The 23,085-nt window shown below is 40.9% G+C and overlaps 1 protein-coding gene across 1 annotated transcript in view; it reads right to left on the reverse strand.

Moving 5' to 3' along the window:
- ERC1 (ELKS/RAB6-interacting/CAST family member 1) overlaps positions 1-23,085 on the reverse strand; it is a 102,286-nt gene that overhangs the window by 68,631 nt on the left and 10,570 nt on the right. Inside the window, exon 2 of the mRNA XM_042467867.1 lies at positions 21,483-22,299. Coding sequence (XP_042323801.1) covers positions 21,483-22,151 — 669 coding nt within the window. The 5' untranslated portion in view covers positions 22,152-22,299. The remainder of the gene's footprint in view (positions 1-21,482; positions 22,300-23,085) is intronic.

A 23,085-nucleotide genomic window follows, 5' to 3' on the forward strand; every position in this document is an offset into this window, starting at 1 on the left:
TGTGGTTGTGGTTGTGGTTGAGTGGGTTCTTGGCCCCATCTGTGTGTCTGCCTTTTTCTTTTCCTGCCCTGTGTATTGTTGCTGTGGTTGTGGTTGAGTGGGTTCTTGGCCCCATCTGTGTGCATTTATTTTCCCTTTTCTGTATTTTTATTAACCGAGGGCAAATCCACTTCTTGTTAAACCACCTTGACATGTTCAATATGCATATGCAATAAGCCTCTCTGTCGGGAATGCTTTGATTGAGAGTTCCGGCATGGCAGGGGGTTGGACTGGATGGCCCTTGCGTCTCTTCCGACTCTATAATTTAATGATTCTATTAAATTGGCAAGAACTCATGGTAAATAAAGCCATGTGAAATGCTCAAATGCGCTGTCATGTGTGTTTTGGAATGGGGGGGGGGTTGGCCAGAAAGGGAAGTACATTTCTGCCATCTGTCTAGGAATAATGCCAAAATGTCCTCCATTTTGATCATGCCTTAAAAAAGCAGCAACTTTTTTTGCATGTCCTCCATTTTAAAATTATATCCTACATTTGGAAAATGTCCTACATTTGTCCTGGTTTGGAGACAAATATTTTGGCTTCGGCCTCCCAGTTGTCTGAGGGACAGCAACCCGGCCCCCAGCTCAAAAAGGTTGCCTACCCCTGAACTGGAGGATGTGGATGTGATGCAGGGACAGGTGAGTGCCACAACGTATATTCTAGATCTTTATGTCTCTCAGTTCATAAAACAGGCCAGAGGGCGACTAGGTGAATACGTAAAGGGCATGGTGAACAGATGAAACAGATTGTCTAGATCCATTTCTATATGGCTATGGGATAGAGCTGGTTTTGGTTGCCTTATGGATGACCTATGCCAGGAAATTGAATGGGGAAATGTGTCCATTAGGCATCTGCTGGACCTCTCAGTGCCTTTCAGTACCAATGATCATGGTATCTTTCAGGGCCTCCTCACTAGGATGGGACTTGGAAGCATTATATTACATTCACTCTATTCTTTACTAGAGGGGATTCCTGTTCAGTTCCTTGGTAATCAGCCTGTGGAGTCCCTTAGGGTTACTCAATGCCATTTAATACATAAATGAATCTGTTGAAAGGGGTGTGTGTGTGTCAGGAATTGTGGGTTCAGATGCATCCAGTACACTGATGTCACCCAGGTCTATTTCTCATTTCCACCTAATTTGATGGAAGCTGTTTCTGTGCTAAACCAATATCATTCAGTCAGTAATGGATGGGATGAGGACGAATAAATTGAAGCTTAATCCAGGCAAGACAGTTATCTGCTCAGATGAAAGACAGATCAGAGAACAAGGATTCTGCCTAAGCTGGATAAAGTTACACTCTCTCTGAAGATGGAGATTTGCAATTTGGGTACATCTCTGAATTCAAACTTGAGTCTGGAGGCCCAGGTTTCTATGGTGCCAGGAGTACATTTGTACAGCTAAAGCAAGCTCACCAGCTGAGCCTGTTCCTGGAAATATCTGATATGATGACACATGTCTTGGTTTACTCTACATGGAACTGCCTTTGAAAAATGCTGAGAAAGTTGAGTTGGCCCGAAGTGCTGCAGTCAAATTGTTAACTGAGGCTGGCTATAATTCTACAGTGGCAACAAATACACTGGCTGCTAGTTTCTTTCTAAATACAATTAAAGTGCTTGTTATACATATAGCTCAGATTCAGGTTATCTGAACAAACCCACCTTCCTAATGAGCCTGCCCAGGCTTTATGATCTTGACCTTCCCTTATCTCCATCTCCTATGAAGGATCCCAGAATACTGATAGAACACATAAGACAACCATCTTGGTTGCTGCACCCAAACTCTGGAACTCTCTCACTGGGGAGGCTGCTTGTTTCCTTACTACCCTCCCCTTTCTGTTCTAATGAGCTTTTAGGAATAGGATTTTTAATGGTTTGAGATTATGCTGGCTTTCTTTTTTTAACAGGCTAGTTTTAAAGGGTTTTAATTCTATGAATTATTTAATTACGTTTTACCAATAACCTAACAAAATAAAAATAAAAACAAACCCAAAACTCCAATTTATGAAATAGTACATTTTTAATTATGCATTTCTAAGTGCTTTTAACTGCATTTGTTTTAACTTTGTAAGCTGCCTTGAGTCCCAGTATTGGGTGAAAAGCAAAATATCCATGAATTATCAAGAAGAAGAAGAAGAAGAAGAAGAAGATTTAAGCTTGTCTCACTGTCATGGTAAAGGTGTGGATATATAGGTAATTTTTGACAAAGGAGTAGAACTACTTTAGGAATTATCCAGGTATGACAGAAGATGCACATTAGCCCAAATAAGCCATAGCATAGATACTTGTAGACTTTTCATTAGTGTAAAACATAGAGTACAGTACTTGAAATACTCAATACAATTGACTTTTACTTGAAGGATTAGTGCTATTAACCTTCTGAACTGTGACAGACTGTTGGGGGCAAATTAGCTTACTTGCTGTTCACCGCTATGATCTTTGGAATAGCGGTATATAAATAAAACAAATTATTATTAATTACTAGTTACAATACAGCTCTCGGCAGATATGTGTGTTGAGAGTGTGTGTGTGCGTGCGTGCGTGTGTGTGTGAGAGAGAGCGCATGCACAATGGCAACGATCACAATAAACTCTAGATATATTACAATGAACTAGGACCACTAAGAAAACACATTCATTGCCTCTTTGCTCATGCAAACCTGCATATATAAAGCTAGGCAGATATATAAATGCAACTAATGTGTTCTAAAAAGATTGCTAATGATTCCAAGAAATAGAATGCTCTGAATACACACTGGAGGCAAGAGACTGCCTAAGATTCCATGCTGACATTGTTTCATCTCACACATAAAATCTCACACAAGGAGAAACATATACTGGTGTCCCACAAGGCTAAATTATGTAGAACCTGCTGACTCCTAAACACATTGCACATTAACTTTATAATTGTTCTAGGATACTGTGACTTCTATTCGTACAGAAATGTGAGGATTATTTTTATAGTGTTTCAAGTTTCATTTAGAAGCAAAGCTATAATATTAATAGGATTTCATTTAACCAGCAGTCCCACAAACCATTTGCATTTAAGGGGGTTCTTATACTGAGTTATCTCAAAGGCAGCAGAAAAGCAAGGGATTAAAAATTCTACAGATAAGTAGCTTGCCAGTAGTACATTTGTCAACTCTATTAAGCTCAAGAAAATGATTCAGTTTACCTTAAGTGTGGGTGTGTCAGTGAATAAACAAAAAATACAGTGGGCCCTTTGTATCTGCTGGGGTTAGGTTCCAATCAATCAATCAATCAATCAATCAATCATTTTATTGTGGTCAATGACCATATTGAGGGATTAGGTTCCAAGATCCCATGTGAGTAACAAAATCAGTGGATGCTCAAGTCCCATTAAATACAGCAGCATAGTGGTATGGTGTTCCTTATATAAAACGGCAAAATCAAGGTTTGGTTTTTGAGTTATCTATTTAAAAAATATTTTCAAACTGTGGTTAGTTGAATCTGCGTATAAAGAATTCATGGATATGGAGGGATGACTGTACAGCCACTAAATAACCTCCTGACATTTCACAAATCCTTGTCTCTCTCCCCAACTTCACACCTGTCTCCAGCCTTGTAGAAAGGTATGTACAGGTATGAGCTGTCAGGACAGAGCTGCATGCGACTGGCTGCAGCAATAAAGATGCATCTGTGCTTCAAATGAAGAGTTGGCTGGTCAAATTTAAACATGTTATTGACAAGTATTCTTGTATTCCAAAATCCAAAAAGAAATCCCAACTGCAAAACTCTTCTGGCCTCAAGCATTTCAGATAAAAGGTAATCATCCTGCACATCCATGGCACAGTATGCAAACAAAATCTCTTAATATAACCTGATTTCCTACTGACTATGTACCCTGTGGGTTCTTTGTTTTTGCAGCTCTTGATGCTCCTATCTACCACCAACAGAATGGCGCCAAGATCGCTAGCCCTCTCTCACACACTACTTTCTGCCTTCTCTTCCTTTCCAAAAAGATATGAGATACTCTGCAATGTAGAAGCTCTACAGTGAAAAAGGGTGAGCTCTGACATGGTCATGAACCATAAAGCTGCCACCTTATTTGCCATGAAATTGCATCATTGTCAAAGTTAAAAAGATATTATCAATTTAAGGCAGTGGTTATATGTCTGTTTTATAGCTACACAGCAGTATTCAGAAAACAAAGCTTTACACAAACTAATCCAGATGAAGATAAAAACAATATATTTGAAGTAGAAAAATGCCTCTTCAGGACAGAAGCCAAGAACGCTTTTACTACTTTTGGAAAAACTCCAAAAGAAAATTCTAAAATCCATGTTGGTTTATCTTTATTAAGCCAACTTAAAAACCCCAAAATATAGCACAACATTTTGAATTCTTCAAAATGCTTAATCAGGCTCAGTGGCTAACAAAGACTGCACTAGGTGTGAAGCGGGTGAAAGGAGTGATGTCTAAGTCTGTAAATCCACATTTATTCACTGTCTTGGAACTGGAAGAGAAGAGGAATGCAAACAAGTCACGCTCTAAAGTCCTGCGATAGTTTCAGTTTATGCTGAGACATAAACTGAAGACAAAATTAACAACAGTAAATACTCCATTTGTGAAAATATAAAACCAATGCTTTTTCTTAATGTGTCTGTCCCTAGGCAAAAGCACAGAATCCAGAATTGATACATTTGGAATATACTCAAATGTCACAGAAGAACAATCCAACAGTTCCTAGATTCCTATCACTCACCTTGCTTTTTTACTCTTAAAAATCCCTCCCTGGATTAAATACTCAGGCCACAAGGTGACCACTATATCAGACAAGCAAATGAGTTTCTTGTTGGGATCAGTTTGCTAAGGCATGATAAATTCTTCTCATTTAATTCTTAAATGAAAATATATCCAGGCAGATACACTTGAATTAAATGGTTAAGGAAAACAAAGTAATGTTTTCCCCCGAGCTCTTTTCACACTCTCAGTTCCTATCAAACTAAGGTTCCTCATCAACCCAATCTCAACTGTTCCTCAAAATTTAATCCAATCTTCTTAAAATTCAATCCATTCCTATTTGCCCCCAGTCCTTACCTCTATTTCTAACCAGCCCTATCTGAAAGCTTGACAGACAAGCCTCTAGCTTTATGCTCCTTCCCCCATAGGTCCCCTTTTCACAGCACTTCCAAAGGTTGCAATTGCTTGAGTAATGCTAGCCAATGGAGGTTAATAATTTAACCTTTCTTCACACTCCTAATTTAAGACAAGACAGTTTCTAAGTCTATAGTGCCCAACCAATTAAATGAAAACACAGGTCACCAGGATCTAGAATAATCTACTATATAACAGACTCCAAAAATAATGAAACACCACTTACTGTCTACTACAGGGTGCAGGTAAAACTACCTGAAGCATTCAATGGTCTACAGTCTATTCTGGATAATGGGGCTTCCCTCTTACAAATGGGTGACAGGTGTACACTTCTTCCAATCTTGTAACAGCTACTTGTCAGTAACTGGTCACACAGCAATGATGCAGATGCTGAAAGCAGGCCTTTGCCAGACCCACATGCTAAGTCTGTCCCCATGTCTTTTCTGACAATGTCACCCACAATGTGAGAGGTTCTTATCTTCCAGACTGGTACATGCTATCAATTGCAAACAATACCCAAATAAATGCATTCTATGTAAAGGAAAGTTTCTATGCAAAAGAATAAATGTTCACATTTGATACCAGAAACAGAAATATCCAAAACTCAGTGGAGGTCTGTAATACTGGTGTCCAAGATGTGATTGCAGAATCAATTGTCACCAGTAATAAGCAATCAAAGAGACTGTAAGCAACAAGAAATGAAACAGGAATCAAGGCCATTCCACTAGTCCTGCTGACTGCTTGCTATTTTCTTTTTTCTTCCCTTTCCATTTTTTCTTTTTGTGTCATATCCTTCAAGACTGTAGCTTTAAGAAGTGGTAACATACTATGTTTTCCCCTCATTTTCTCACATTTTCTAGTTTCCTTTCTTTCAGATGTCCCATCCAGCAGAGCTGTTTAGGGTGGTAAGGGAACTGACACAGGTTCCACCTGTGCAGAACCCTTTACTTAACCCGACAACAGCCTGCTGTGATGTTTTTAACAACTAATTCACAGATAAAATCTCTCAGATAAGAGCCGACCTGGATGCCGGGATTGTAGCAGAATCGACTGATGAGGTGTCCAGTAAACTCATTATTGAGGTTAAACTGGATCAGTTTGAGTTTGTGAATACCGATGACGTGAACAAGATCCTTGGAAATGTGAAGACGACGACATGTCCCCTCAATCCCAGCCCATCATAGTTGGCCGTCCAGGGGGGTGATGCCTTGATGGCATTTCTTAGAGATATCATCAATGCATCCCTTAGGAAAGGTTGTGTTCCAACTTGCTTAAAAGAAGTGGTTGTTAGACCGCTCCTGAAAAAACCTTCCCTGGACCCCCTGGATATGAAGAACTACAGCCCTGTATCCCATCTTCCATTTTTGAGCAAGGTGATCGAGAGGGCTTTCGCCCTTCAACTCCAAGTCATCTTGGATGAAACTGATTATCTAGACGCATTTCAAACCGGCTTCAGGACAGGATATGGGGTGGAGACTGCCATAGTTGCTCTGGCTGACGATCTTCGTCTAGGCATTGACAGAGGAAGCGTGACCCTGTTGGTGCTTCTAGACCTCTCAGCGGCCTTTGACACAATAGATCACGACATCCTCTTGGAATGCCTGGGAGAGTTAGGAATCGGTGGCACTGCACTCCAGTCCTTCCTCCTGGGTAGATTCCAGAGGGTGAGGCTCGGGGACAGTCGCTCCTCGAAAACGGAGCTTAAATGTGGCGTCCCTCAAGGCAGAATTCCCTAGCACTGAGGCAAGGCAGTTAAATCAATCTCCAAATTGGATTATTTCTGCAGTGTATTTTAGACCTTAGTAGACTAAAAAAATTACAAATTTGTGTTTTTGAAATTTCACTTTGAAATTTTTACTGGACTGCAACAGCACATCATCATCATCATCATCACCATCACCATCATGAATTAATATCCGGCCTCCTCCTGGTATAGGGACTCAAGGAGGTTAACAAAAGTTTAAGATAGTCCAAATTAAAACAATACAAAATGTTAAAAATATGAAGTTTAAAAAAACAATTGAATAATTGTTAAAAGCTAAAAACACTACATATTTTAAAATTTAAAAACTCCTATACAGCCTTATACTGCATCCATGTCAGTGTGAGAAAGTCTGGAGCCATAAAAATGTTTTTATCTGTTGCCGAAAGAAAAGCAGGGATGGAGCCAGCCTGGCCTCTCTAGGGAGGGAGTTTCAGAGCCTGGGAGCAGACACCAAGAAGGCCTTCTCACTAGTTCCTGCCAAACGCACCTGAGGGGTGATGGGACAGAGAAGAGGGCCTCTCCCGATAATCTCAGTGTTCTAGCAGGTTCGTAAAAGGAGATGCAGTCATTCAAATAGCCTGGACCCAAGCCTTATATTTTCCTCACACATAAACTCAATTTTATGGCAAATTATTAACATTCAATGTCTTATTGATCAAGGAACCTAGAAATCACAATCATCTGTAATTTTCAGCTGTAAAATGGCACAACTGGTTCTCATGCCATGATTCTATACACACCACTGCTGCTCATCCCCATTCCATAAACCACTGTTGCTCCATTAGAAGAAATAGAGAACATAATACTTTTTTTATGGACAAAGAATAAGATAAGGTTTTCAATAGGAAAACAGTATAGGAGGAAATGATCACATATACGCCCTGGGCGTGCCAAGATTCAATTTATCTCCATTTATGGCTGGTATTCATTAGTTTTAAGAAACCGGAGATACATTGTATTTTGGGCATTAAGATGCTTCTGTCTGACATCAATAGGCTTGTCACTGAATAGAATGACATCTACTATTTTAATAATTTTATGGTTCCCCTAAGAACATAGAGGGAAAATGACATAAGAGAAATACAGATAAACTGACAGAAAATGACAGAAACTGAACTAGGGTATTCTTTCTTCATATGCATACACCTTCCTTCTTCATATGCATACAATACAAAACTGGAAGAACACAGTTACAGTTACAGCTAGCTATGCCCAATGACAATATGCTACAGATCCTTGCAATATATGCCCCCTTTAAAAAAAAAGTCAGTGTCCAGAAGTGTGATGCAAGAGCTGTTCCCAGAACAGTGAAGTGATGTAGCACTGATGTATTAGGAGCAGTGCTATAACAAGGAAACAGCTGCAGGGCAGGCAAGACAGCAGTGCTTGGTGCTCTTTTGAGTTCTGCCACCACCATGTGAATTACTCTAGGTTCACCAGCCCTTTAATTTTCCCTTCTTTCTGCAGAAAGCCACTGGGGTGGGGGGTTAGAGCAGTGGTGGCATGTGCACACTGCCCAAAAATGTTGGAATAGCTGTCAACAGAGAAGGCACCAACTATGCTACTTCAAAACCATAGTTCTTCACCATGTTTTTTTTAATGAGAGAGAGAGAGATGGACCAACTTTAAATATGGTAGGTGTCCAGGAAAGCTGCCAGCAACACTGACCGTAGCTGATAACAGAGCCTTTAGTTCAGTGGAAGTAAAGCAGACCCAGCAAAGAAGCAGTCCGAGGGCAGGTCAAGAATACGAGCCGAAGTCAGGATTCCAGAGATTCCAACGTTCCGAAAGTCAAGCCGAAGTCAGGATACCGGGAAACAGCGTAGTCAAACAGTCCAGGGTCAAAACAGCCAAGAGATAACGTAGTCCGGTCCGAGGTCAAGGTAACAGAGAATCTAGATACTAGGAGCTAGCAGCAATCACGCCGAGGGATCATGCAATAAACTCTAGCAACCAGCATTAGTCTCTCTCCCACTTAAGTAAGGGAAACTCTCCCTCGCGCCACCTGAGGCTGGTTGGCTGATTGCCTCTCGGCAATCCTCTGTGATCTGCGTCTGCAAGAACTCTCGGCTCTTCTCTCTTTGTAAGAAGGCACCTGCAGGCAAGCTTCGTCTCCAGACTCACCACTAGGCTGTGGTACCGAAGGAAGCCTCTCTGTGGCACTAGGACCTGGTTGAACCTCCTCCTCTGGGACTGGAGGATCACAGCTGGGACCTGGCAGGGCAGGAACAGCACCTGGCATTGCCTCAATCAGCCCTGGCTCTGGAGGAGGCTCATCCTCCTCCTCATCCTCCGAGAGCTGATCTTGGCTGGCCATGACATCAGGTAAAGTTTCTCTTGCTTGTTGCCAACCACTGCTACCTACTCCAAATGGCTCTAAGTCTGCCATACCTGACTTCTTACCCACTGTCCAGTAAGCCTGCTGGGGATTCCTGAACCTTTTGCCCTAAACCAATTTTCATTATGTTGCTAATTACGCTTCACACCCCACTTGAAAATTCCATGTTTACTGAGGCATTACCTAGCATGTCACTAACAAGAAAGAAAGTAAATCTAGGTAGCAAATCAATGAATAAAGGAATCATATTATCTCTTCCTTTAAAAAAAAATCTTTGTACTCTTTTGTGACATTTTGGGTGGTTGTAGCTCTTCACCTCTGGCTTGAACTCACCACCTGGTTGTGCACCGCGCTGACCAGTTTTGGCCAGTTGGTTATAGCTTAGCAGAGTTACAGAGAATAGGCTGAAGACCCTGACAAAACTCTCCTAGCCTTCTCACTCTTGCTTCCACAGAAGTCTTCACCCTTCTTCAGGCTCCAGCTGGTTCTTGTAGCTTCACCCAAGACACCAGACAACTCAGTAGTCTTATATAAAAGATCTACTTTATTCTACTATATACAGCTCCAAACTATCCAACACAACAATACTCAACTCCTCACTATCCACTACTACTATCCACTCTACAACCCACTCTACAACTCACAAAATACATTGGGATGCATAGTCATTATTATAGTCAATGCATGGTACCACCCACTGTTGTCTGTTTCCACCCAGTAGGCGTGTACACCATTCTCATTGGTTCTCTTGGTTCATCCTACAATTAATGATTTCATCATCTCAGCCTTGACCACTTAACAATTGTCAGGTGTGTCCAATTATCCACTTTACATTTCTTGTCCTTGGCATTCAGGACTTGTTAATTGTATTACCATTTACACCTGTGTGGTTCCCAATTGGCTTCTGCCGAGTCACCCTGACTCTCACATACATGTTTTATTTCATTTACTGTATAACCCATGTTGCTTTTTCCTTAACATATGCAGACTATAATCAAAAGTACTCTAAGAATGTGCCTAACAGCCTAACAAACATAGATTTTAAAGACTGAGGCAAAGCAAAGCTGTTCCATAGCCATGATTACTGGTCACATTTATTATAAACCTGAGTTTTAACTGTGGTTAATTAAACTGCCCCAGCCACATTTATTTAGATGTGACCATTCATAAATTGGACCTCTGCCGATCTTGTCTGGCAAAGGTCCATTGAAAGCAGCTTATTCTATTAGTGGGTGAAATATCAATGTTTCTTATGTTTCCAAATTCCAACATATATGCAAAAGAAATCAAATCACACTCTCAATTATGCCAGGAACTTACAGTTCTGTCTTGTGCATTCCATTTTACAGAAAGGGTTAGGAAAATCATTTCTTAGCATTCAGCCTAATAAGTCACTGCATGAGTGCTCCTCTTTTTTTTTATCTCTGATCAGCCACGAATGCTCTTTTGACTATCCCATTTGCAGGCCAAGAAAGCAATACTGTAGTATGGTGTTGAAAAGCTCTTAGAAACTGTTTCCTCCCAGAAACATATATATAAAAAAAACATGGAAGCTAGTGTGTGTGTTGTGTGTCTTCAGGTCACTGGGTACAACTTGAATTATTGATGGACAAAGCCTGAAAAGGGAGATTTATTTTCTTAACCAGTATGTGGGATCGACTTGTAGACATTGACCACATATGGGGATCATATATCAAGGAACATACACTAACTGAAGGAAAAAAAACTAAACCATTAAAACAAACAGCCAAGTAGTTTTACTTGGTGATTTAATTTTACCAGAAGGCATTTCTTAAGCAACTCTGATTGTGAGAGTGTCAATTAAACTGGTTTTAAGAGATTAACTGTTTAGCTGTCCAGCAGTTCTTACTCTTCCATCATCATACAATAATGAAAACATAAGCATATCATCTTCTTTGTACAGTTAGTAGCTTGATTCCATTCCTATTAAACTTCTGAATAATTTTCAATGCCATGCTCTTTGATACTGGGTTGATTTAAATCACAACAGGAGCAAATTTAAGTGCTAAAATGTGCATATTCCCTGCATAAATGTATATATGAATTAGTCATTGTAATAATTAAGACAATATGTTGCCATACTGGGACTATGTGCTCTGTGAGGCAAGAGGCTATGTCCTGCTAGTAGGGGCTCACATGTCAGACAGGCTTTTGCTGAGCAGCCAGAAAAAAATGTGCCAAACAGCTACTGGGCAGGAGAAATAGTGAGGGGTGACACTGACAGAGGATTTCTCAGAGATAACAGCCATGGCACGATAGCTAACATCTATTTAGTATTGCATAGAGGCATAGCAAACCCCTTTTGAGTATCTTTTACTATGAAAACCCTATGTTGACACAATCCAGAATGAAACAAGGAATAGTGCCGGAAGATGTCACTTCCAGGTCAGAAGGCACTCAATAAGCTATTGGAACACTGCAGAAGACAACTATGAGTAGCATGTTTTCTACTGCTCCATAGAACTATGAATAGCAAACTTGTTTTCTGCTGCTCCAGAGACTAGGATATGGAGCAACAGATTCAAACTACAAGAAGAGAGACTCCATCTAAACATTAGGAAGAACTTCTTGACCGTAAGAGCTGTTTTGACCATCGAATATGCTGCTTCAGAGTATGGTGGAGTCTCCTTCTTTGGAGGTTTTTCAACAGAGGCTGGATGGCCATTTCTTGGAACTGCTTTGATTGTTTATTCCTGCATGGCAGGGGGTTGGAGTGAATGGCTCATGTGGCCTCTTCCAACTTTTATGATTCTATGATTTCACCATTCTACTAGTAGAAAATAGCAAAGACTTGGAACAATTACTGAAGAAAGTTAAGGAAGAAAGTGCAAAGGCAAATTTACAGCTGAATATTAAGAAATCAAAAATAACAATCACACATTATTTACATAATTGAAACAGTTAATGATTTTCCACATCTTGGCTCAGTTAATAATAATAATAATAATAATATAATAAAAGTTTTATTTTTATACCGCCCTTCTTGCAATAATAATCAGAATAGGGACTGTAGTCAAGAATCAGAAGCAGACTAGGACAGCTATGAAAGAACTAGACAAGTTCCTGAAGCGTAAAGATATCATTGAATACTAAAGTTAGGATTGCCCATGCCATCCTACTTCCAATTTCTATGGCCCCAAGGATATCTAAGGCAGCTCAAAACCAGCCCCAGAAGTAGCAGATCTCTTCTGCTCCTATTTGGGGCTGCACGAGGAGATGCCTTTGGGGCCACAGCATGTGTTTGCTGCTGCCCCAGGACAATCGGGCTTGGAGTGGCTTCTAGCTGCGCCTTCCTGCTCATCTGCTTCACCCTGAAGTCTAGTTGTTAAAGCTGGATAGTGAAGAAAGCAGATGGGAAGAAAATGTGATGCTGGAGAAGAGTTCTACGGATACTGTGGACTGCTAAAAAACTCCAAATGACTCCTAGAGCAACACAAGCCTGAACTCTCTCTACAAGCCAAGATGACTAAACTGAGACTGTCATACTTTGGGCATATAATGAGAAGATGTGACTCACTAGACCAGGGGTAGGCAACCTGTGGCCTGCGGGCCGGATGCGGCCCAGCGAGGCCTTGGGACCGGCCCCAGCCCGGTCCTGCCGCCAATTGCCGCCGGGGCCTTTGGCCTCTCGCGCGCAGGGGCAAGAGGGGCAATTGTCTATAGACGCCTCAGAAACATGCATTTATATTAACATTTTTTTTAAAAAAATTTTTTTTTGCGTGTCCTCCACTTTTTTTAAAAAAAGGGTCCACCATTTGAAAATGTTGTCCTACATTTGTCCCAGTTTATTTATTTATTTAATTTTTTAAAAAAAAATTTAATAATTTTTGGCTTCAGCCCCCCCAGTTGTCTGAGGGACAGCAACCCGGCCCCTGGCTCAAAAAGGTTGCCTACCCCTGCACTAGACAGTGCTTGGTAAGGTAGAAGGCAGTAGGAAAAAAGGAAGATTGCATTCCAGATGGATAGACTCCCCCCTCCCCCCAAAAAAAGCTATGACCTTAAGTCCTCAAGACCTGACCAGAACTGTTGATGGTAGAGTGACTTGGAGCTCTCTCATTCATAGGGTCGCTGTAAGTTGAAGTTGACTTGGCAGCAGTTAACAGCAAATAGAGACATAGGGGCTGAACAGACCGTGCCTAAGAGGTGGCTCCGCATGCTGGGTTGGGGATGCAGCAACAGCATGCCATGACCCCCCTAGCAGTTCTGCAGTGTAAAAAGAAGCCACAAAAAGTGGCTCCTTTTTGCACCGTGGAAAGGGCGCACTAGCCACCGCTTCTGTGGCTCTTCCGCAGCTCTTTGGCGCAGTGCATGTAAACGCTGCACCAAAGATGCAGCATGACACTTCCCACTGTGCGGTGGGACGCAATGCCTCATGACGGCTTGGGGGCAGAGTCAGGGTGCGCAGTCGCCACACCCGCACTCTGTCCCCTCGCTGGTTTTCATCATTGGTCTGTTTAGGCCCATAGTCATAGAGTCATAAAATTATGAAAACATACTTGTCTAAAACTAAGCAGAGCTTTTATACCACAGAATATAATTGGAAACTTAGACTAAGAAGTGTATATCCATGATATTCTTAAGGATTTCTGTTTGGTTCTCTTTGGTCAGGAACTCTTTGTTCCTGGTTGTTGTTTTGCAGGGGAAAGCAGGCTTTTTAATTCTGTTTGATAAGAGTCATTCCTTCTATTATAATTGACGAGGAAACTATTTGTATTATCTTCATTTTCCATTTTAGATCATGTAATTAAAAACAAAGCAAATAATAAAAATCCAATGTAAAATCAAGTACATCTATTTTCTAACTTCTGTTTTTAACTGTTATGAATTCTTCTAAAAGAAATTGTGACATCAACAATTCAATGACAAAACAAAATGTTCAAAAAACACTAGTAAGCAAAATCTAATGGGGAAAATCTACGACTGAGAGGACACCTGAGAAGATTACCAATATCTTAACATATGGACATGTAGTATTATGTTGCCAAGATTATCTACTGACACAGGTGCCAGATGCAGACACAGCAGGGAACCTGTCAAACCTCTACTTCAGTGATATGCCAGAAAACAATGCCTACCCATTAAATTAAATTACACTAAGACCAAACTAGCTAGCCTCGTTGCATGTAAGAAAAATTCCAAAATCCATATGGGATAAGCCAATCCAAAAGTCACAAAATAGCATGTTAATTTTCCAGTTCTTTAGCTTTTCATTTTTTTTAATTTATGTATCTGATTTGTATCCCAGTCATCTCCTGAATGGGATTTAAAGCAGCAAAGACAGATGGTGAACACAGACTTCAACAACTAGATAAAGCTACCTTATGTGGCTTCTACTAATTCTTGTTATCAGTACTCTGATGACACCCAAATCTATTTCTCTATGTCTCTGACTACTGCAGTGACTAGGGATCGCATCTCTCCTCTAGATGCCTGCCTTGGGTTGATAATGGGCTGGATGAGGGAAAACAAACTCAGACTGAATCCAGAGAAAACAGAGGTACTTGCAATAGGTACCCTAAGTCCAGACATGGAGATTTGTCAGCCAGTCCTGGACGGGGTCACACTTCCCCTAAAGGACAAAGTTCGCAGTTTGGGAGTACTCCTTGATCCGTCCCTGCAGCTGTCATCTCATATAGATGCGTCAGCCAGGAGTGCTTGGTATCAGCTTCGGCTGATACGCCAACTGTGTCCCTACCTAGACCAAAAGGACCTTGAAGCAGTGGTACCTGCGCTGGTAATCCCTCATTTAGATTTCTGTAATGCGCTCTACTTGGAGCTGCCCTTGTACCAAGTTTGGAAGCTTCAATTGGTTCAAAATGTGGCAGCCAGATTGGTCACTATTATTATTATAAAATCTAAAATTATCTCCAGCTTCTTGAGACCTTTACTTTGGCCTAATAAGATGTTATTCTAACCTAAGATTTTAAATTAAGTATGCACTAATTTTTGTGACTAAGTGAGACAAAGTAGGACGTGGTGGCTTAGTGGTTAAGATGCCAGTTCTGATGATCATAAGATTGGAAGGTTGGCAATTCAAAGCCCAGGTGCTGCACAATGGGGTGAGCTCCTGTCACTAGTCCCAGCTTCTGCCAACCTAGTACATCAAAAGCATGCAAATGCAAGTAGATAAATAGGTACCACTTCAGTGGGAAGGTAACAATGGCCCGTTACACACAGGCTAAAAAGTACGCGCACAGTGCGTACTAGGGTTAAGGCGGGGCGGTGCTTCTGCACCGCCCTAATCCTAGTGTGCGCTGTGCGCGCACAAAATAGCAGCAGCCGTTCCACACGGCCGCCGCCGTCGATACGTCACGGTCGCGCCGCCTCCAAACGAGGCGGCGCAGTTGTGACGTATTGGGGTCGCGGCTGGGCGCCTTGGGCGCCCTTTCCGTGTCCCCTGAAGGAGCTCCGTTTCGGAACTCCTTCCTGGTTTGGTCCGCTGGGCGCAGCCTTTAGACAGCTGCGCCCAGCGGACCAAAGGAGAAAGGGGCCAAACGGCCCCTTTCTCCTTCTCCCCGCCGCCGCAGGGTGTCCTTGGGGCTTGAAGCCCCAAGGACACCCCTTTCCAAGCTGCGGGGAAGGGGCCTTTTGCCGCTTCCCCGCAGCCCGGAAAGCGGCGGATCGGGGCTTCAGCGGCTGCCGCTCTGGCCGCTGAGGCCCCAATCCAGCGGGGAAAGGTGCGCCTACAGGCCACCCCAAAGGGGCGGTCTGTAACACGCCAATGTTCTGTGCAGCCATGTTGGTCACATGACCATGCAGTTGTCTTTGACAACACTGGCTCTTCAGCTTAGTAACGGAGATGAGCACCGCCCCATACAGTTGGTTACGACTAAACATTCATGTCAAGGGGAAACCTTTACCTTTTTAAAGTCCCAAAAAGTTGAAAGACTTGACATATTCAAATGTCTTCCAATATTCTTGAATTTGTATTTTAAAATGTGTGGTCAAGCTAGCCACAAGGCTGAGGAGGAATAAAAGAACAAAAGATCACGTGTGAATTCATGCCTAAAATCTCTATGGCAGTGGTGGCAATGAGAGAACAATAACAATGCAATAAATAAATAAAGTGATAGAAGAATTTTCCAGACAGGTAACTATATTAGCCAAATCGGTGCTACAGTGACCTCTGCTCTGGTAAACATCCTTTTCTGACTCAAGTGGAGGAGCAGATGAACCATGCAAATACTATACAGTACTGTACTACTATAAAGTTATTTCAGTTATTAAAAGAAGTTCCATATCTGTTGATGGGAAGAAAGCTAGGCATACTGGTTTAATATTGGGGCCTGGGGGCCTTATCTTTACTACCATGGGTAGAGTGAAAACTTCCCCTACTTCAGTCTATATAGTATCTTATATTGGGATTCTCTTAAATTGCCTGAATACTAAATATTTTCCTATTGCCTCTCTGAACCTTTGATTCCAGTACATTGTGCTGCTTACAGTATGGGATAAAGTGGGGAGAACTATCCCACCTGTTGAGATAGCAGCCAGCATGGTTGATGGTTTTACCCAAACAAGTTCATTCTCCCAAATCTGAGTTTCCCCATATTTTCACTTTCTTAAAGTCTACTAAAAGTAAAAGGCATAAGAACAAAAGTATAAAATTTACAAAGAATTGGCATTTTAGCAAAAGTATTCATAGCAGACCAAGAATTTTAAGTAAGATTACATTTTTGAAACAATTTTAATATTATTCATGGGACAAAATGGTTTAATTTGGTCATATTCTGTGATTGGGATATAGTTTGTTTCCTAGAGGAAAATGCAAGAAAGCAACTATGCTTTCTTTTGATTTCCAACTTTTTTCAGATGAGCTGAGTGGAACAAAAATGTTTTAATAAGTTCTTGATTAGGATTGGTCCACTCTTATTAATAACACTTTCATTTTGATTTTTATATTTTCAGTGAATTTGCTATAACCCCAGTAAATAAATACTGTATTACTTTCTTCATCAGCACTATGTTATCTCTAAGTCAGTCATCACAGGTATTCCGGGTAGTTAAGTCTGCTAACGTATTAGCATAAAAGTGGGCAAGAGGACTGCTGAACAGTACATGATGACTAATTTGTTAGCCATTTTCTTGTACCTATTTAAACATAAAAGCTGAAATAAGCACTGTGACATTAGATGTGGAGAAGTGACATGGTGCAGTGGTTTGAGTGTTGGACTAGGAATCTGGAGATCAGGGTTCAATTCAGGCATCAAAACTCAATAGGTGAGTTTGGGCGAGTCACATACTAAGGTCAGAAAACCCCATGATAGGGTCACCAAAAGTCGGGAATGACTTGAAGGCACACAACCACACTAGATGTGTCTTTGGCTCTGCCTATTTAGTTAAACGGATCCCATTTTGGAAGAAAAGTGGGATGCAAGTGCAATAAATATAATTAATTAATTAAAATGGACATGATTCAGATTACACTTCCCGAGGACAGGGATTGGATTCTTGGAGTATTATGACCAATTCCATAAATACTATGCTCTTGCCCACACTGGCTAATAAGAGCAATGAATGGGTGGTGAAAACATTAAGTACCTCTTTATGGGAAGCTGTCTCATAACATTTGGAAGACACTGTAGTATGACATCTACTGAAAAAGTGTTCCCTTAATACCACTTTTTATCCTTCAGTTATTTCATGTATTTAAAATGATATATTATCCAGTATCTTTACAGGTTGATTCTTATACTGTCACATTAATGAAATGACAGGTCCAAGTGCACCCTGAACTTAATCCAAGAAAATCCTTAGCCCAAAGCTTATGCAGAGAAATCTGTTTAGTGTAAATCTCATTAACCTGATCTTCATTATAAAGGATAGACACAGACAACCAATGATACAAATGCTATAAAATAATTTAATTACATATGAACCACATAATTAGGCTCCCTAATTTCTACATCCAATTACACACTTCACTTTGCTTTTAAACAGTACCCCTTTTTTGGACTACAGTTCTACAATTCTTCTGTTATCACTGTAATTATAGCAAGCTTAGAGAATAAATCTCTAGCAGTTTATTTAAACAAATAATTAGAATGGGTGACAGGAATGAAAGGAGGAGGAGGCAGAAACGCCTGTATATCTGCTGCTCAAATTACAGAAGAATTTTGGGGTGACCCATATAGCAGTCCTCTGTTTTACAAGCTACTTAGGTTTATATTTGTTTTTAAGGTTTTATAAAATATACATAGGACATTTTTATACTTTATAAAACATTTAAAAACAAATAAATGTTTTGACAGCAAAATTAAGAACTTTCCACCATACACTCTTGGTAAAATAGAACTACCATTTCAGCCAAGCCCCCAGTCCCAAGTACAGATAGGATCCTACACAATAAAATGGCTAGAGTGATGCACAGAAGCGATCAGGCATGCGCTCTTCTTTATTTCCTGGCAAAGACTGAAATCCTTCTTGAACAGTCATCAACCATTTTTTCAGTAACATTGCCCAGATATAGGGTACTTCAAACTGTGTGGTAGTTATCACAAACCTCTGATCTAGTTTATCTATTTTTAAAGAAACGGATAAACTATAAACTATTTCATAGCTATGACAACACCTCTCATCTCTAAGGCTGCATCTGCACTTCAGAAATAATCCAGTTTGACATCACTTTTACTGCCATGGCTCAATGCTATGGAATTGTGGGATTTGTAGTCTGTTGTGGCATGTCACAGAAAAGGCTAAATGTATCCAAAAAAAATCTACAAATCTACAAATCCCAGAATTCCATTGCATTGAATCATGGCCGTTAAAGTGATGTCAAACTGGATTATTGCCTAGGAGTCATTAATCATTCCCTGCTATGCTCCACAGATGATCCCACACACCAAATAGATATCCAAAGCCATGACACACAAGTATGCATGTGGTCAGCTGTACCTTTCCACACTGCCATAACAAATGACTCCACACAATCTCACTGTGTTCTGGATATCACAGTAACAGCAGCAAATTCTGCATGAATGCAAATTATTCTGCATACTTTTCAAACCAAGTTTCTGAAGGTCTTCTCGTTTCAACCATGGGATGCAATATTAATAGTTCTTTCACCACTTAAAACAGCTCTGCTCCAGAGAGAATGCAGTATGCTTTCTTAACTGTCATCACTATCACATGGTAGGAAACATAATGTAGTCTCACCAATATTCTATCACAATCACTTGTACTCAGGTAATATGCCTGTTTGCTTCATTATCTGCAACTTCAACCAGACTTCATAAAACAGGCAAAGGAGACATCACATTAATAGCTTTCCCTATTCATGCCACAGAGAGATCAAGGTGTCAAAAGCACCAGCTCTGTCAGCCATAATCCCTAGAAATTCATGAATCAGATTCTTTTAGTCCCCATTTTAATCAGTATCCTGCCCCTGCAGCTGGTGCAGTCACAGTATTTTCCTATGTGAAAAAAGTAGGGCCATATTGTCCCAAAGCTAAAAGGCTTCCTGCCAAGAGTGATGGAATCCCTAAAGGCCAGTAATTCACAAATTCTGGTTCTCCGGGTGTTTTGGACTTCCGATCCCAAAAGCTGCAGCCATCTTGGCCAACAGTCTGGGATTCTGGAAGCTGAAGTCCAAAACGCTTGGAAAACCAGAGTTTGGAAATCATTACTGCTATAGACCATTGACACCCTAGGTACCTGTATCTCTCCGCTTTTCTTTTCCAATGTCTGGCCTAACCACAACATCATGCCTTCAGCATCCATGATTTGTTTATATTGGGGGCACTCCATCATTCCTTAGGCATGTAATTCAGATTTCTGGAGCAAGACCCAAACCATCCATGAAGTCCAATGGCCAATTAATAGACTGATCAACTAATTTTTCTTTTTTTTTAAAAAAAAAAGCTCTATGTGCTGCTTGACCCATAATGTCCCGTGGGATCTAGTTCTTCAAGCTAGTTATGGGCTCTGTAAAGAAACACGTGTCCTAGACCTGCAAATAAATGTAGTAAGTGTTAGCCAAGGGGCTGTCCAGACAGCCCTAAGGGGCAGCCTCCAGCTGTGCCTTTTACAGCCAGATCAGAGCCACGGCAACTGCATGCACAGCCCCAATCTGGCCTTTGCAGGCTACAAAAAAGAGCCGCAAAAAATCAGCTCCTTTCTGTGGCCTGCAAATGGTGTGATAGCAGCAGCGCTGCAGCTTTACAGCACTCCTTCAGTGCTGCGTCATGTAGATGCAGCGCCAGAGGAGCACCGTGACGCCGTGTGGAATGGCACAGAGCATCATGCCGCCCTGGTGGTGGAATAGGGGTGTGCATCATGTGGTTGCTACGCCCCAACTCTGCTCCCAAACCAGCCTTTAAGGCCGCTCTGCACAGGGCCCAAGTCACTCTGCTCTGTTTTCTCTTTGTTTTCTGTATATTATTAATATCTTTTTTGTCTATCATATGTCAAACAAATCTGATAAATAACTTCTAAGAAGGTTTGCTGAGTTAAGTATGTAATTATTGCCAAGCAACCATAGACAATTACAAAGTTACAGATATACATCTTCTGGTGACTTCCATGCATGTAAAATATAACAAAGTACAAAATCCACAAAACAGTGACAACTTTATTGGCCAACCAAAATGCACAAAATACATCATGCAAGGTTTCAAAGCTTTGCTGGCTTCTTTATCAGGTGAAGATGTTAAATATACAGGAGAAGAAAAGTGATGATGCTAGCTATAGTCACAGGTCTATATTTTGTCTCAGATGTTACTTCTGTTGTCAGTTAAGGTGGATTGGAGAGGTCTCAATGCAGGCACAGGCCACTCTCCTTGGATGACTAGGGACAAAGAGCAATAAAATATGGGTAATGAAATTTTAACACCATTAGAAACAGAAAAGTAACTTCCGATAGGAAGAATTGAGAGGCTAATAAAGGTTTGTTTGGGGATTTTGTTGTATTTTGCTGCATAGCCAACAGGACTACCCCTGAATATGTTTCCTTCCATCTCAGAAGGTCTCGGAATATTTTAGACTAGGCTGAAGTGGGATTTAAACTGATGCAAGAGGATCTACAACTGACACAGGAAAATTATCTTTCCAAATGATACAGTGCAATTGAAGCCACTGAGACTGGATAAACTAAGCTAAATCAATAGAATAATTTGCTTAAATCGCCAATGATTACCTACAAAAACCCATATACCCAGCAAAGGCATCCACACATACACATTCTGCTGAAGTTTTTAGAATACTCACCTGGTTTTCTTCCTGCACAACTCGATACTGTTCTTTCCAAATAGTTATTTTAGATGCTTCATCTTTTCTCAGGGCTCTTTCCTTCTTCAGTTCTGGACTCCAGAATGTCTTGATACTGTTCATAGAGGAGCTAAGCTTGCTTTCTTTTACTTCTACATCCTTTCGCAGTATATCATTTTCCCGCAACACTTCCTTCAACTGTGTCTGCAGGTCCATTATAGTATTGTCCCTAGCCTGGCGCAGTGAATGAGGCACTGTGGATGCCATGCTCACAGGAGGAAGGTGATGCTCTCCAAATGCTATAGTATCACTGGCAACCCCACTGCTAGCAATGTTGGGACTACTGCCCATAGCAGTCATCCTAACACCATAAGGCAGACGCCCCCCAGATCGGCCAAGAGTCATCGTGCTTTTAGGCGTTTCTGATCCCACGTTCTCATGGTCACTTAGGTACATAGGGCCTGAAGTGGCATAGGCTGCATTTAAAGATTGGATATTTTCCATTGAAAGTGTTTTGCCACTGCCACCACCAGTACTACTTCCAGAGCTCCCTCCTGTGCTGTTGGTTCGACGATGGCCCAACCGTGGTGATCTTGGCAACCGCGGAGAACGTCCAGGACTCTGGCTGCTTGGCTCAATTTTACCAACTGATCGAGCACTTCCATACATGATTGAATTTGTAATAGAAAAGTAACCAAGTACAGAAGAATTCTTGTAATGTTTCTTGACTACAGGTATCAGACAGCTTACAGCCAATCACTGTTTATAGTAGGTCCATTCATTTCTGAAGTCATAGTTCCTTGGTGTTCATCTTCATCTGTAACAGAAACAAAGATCAAATAGTTATTTCCTCAGTAACTTACATTTTTGGATTACTTCCCTGTTTCTGATTTTAGTTACAAAGATATTTATCATAGACTAGAATGCTATACCAAGCACAAGGATCCTATAAATTACCCACAAAGCCTACATAAATGACCCTGCAGTCCTATTCTATGCGCTCCAACTACTCCAGCTCTTCAACATGTTCTGGTCTCAAATTATGAAGACTGCACCAATAGAGGACAGTATGGATATTTGTTTCAATCTTACAGAGTTTATCTTGTAATAAATCCTCACGTCTGGAAAATTTTTGACATTCGGAGCACAGTTCTATACACATTCACTGAACAATAAATCCTACTTTGTTCAATCAAATATCCAAATATGGGTGCATCAGACTACTGCCTCAGAATTTAAGTGGGTGGTTTTGCTTAGTATAGCTGCATGTGCATAATCAGCCAACTGTCTCTTAGCTCCAATATATATAATTCTAAGTCATAATACACATGTAGACTGCATTCAGTGGAAAACAAATGTTTAAATTATGATACTATCATGCTAGTATGCATTCATACACAGAAAGCACATTTGCATTTCAACCTACGGTGGGCTCTTGTTATCCACTGGGTTTTGGTTCCAGGACTCCCTGTGGATAAGAAAATCCAAGGATGCTCAAGTCCCATTAAATACAATGGTATAGCCATTTATACAAAATGGCAAAAATCAAGGTTTGCCATTTGGAATTTATACTTTTTTGAATATTTTCAAGCCATGGATGCTT

This window comes from Sceloporus undulatus, chromosome 5 (genome assembly GCF_019175285.1).
Source record: "Sceloporus undulatus isolate JIND9_A2432 ecotype Alabama chromosome 5, SceUnd_v1.1, whole genome shotgun sequence".
In the NCBI taxonomy this organism is placed as follows: domain Eukaryota; kingdom Metazoa; phylum Chordata; class Lepidosauria; order Squamata; family Phrynosomatidae; genus Sceloporus; species Sceloporus undulatus.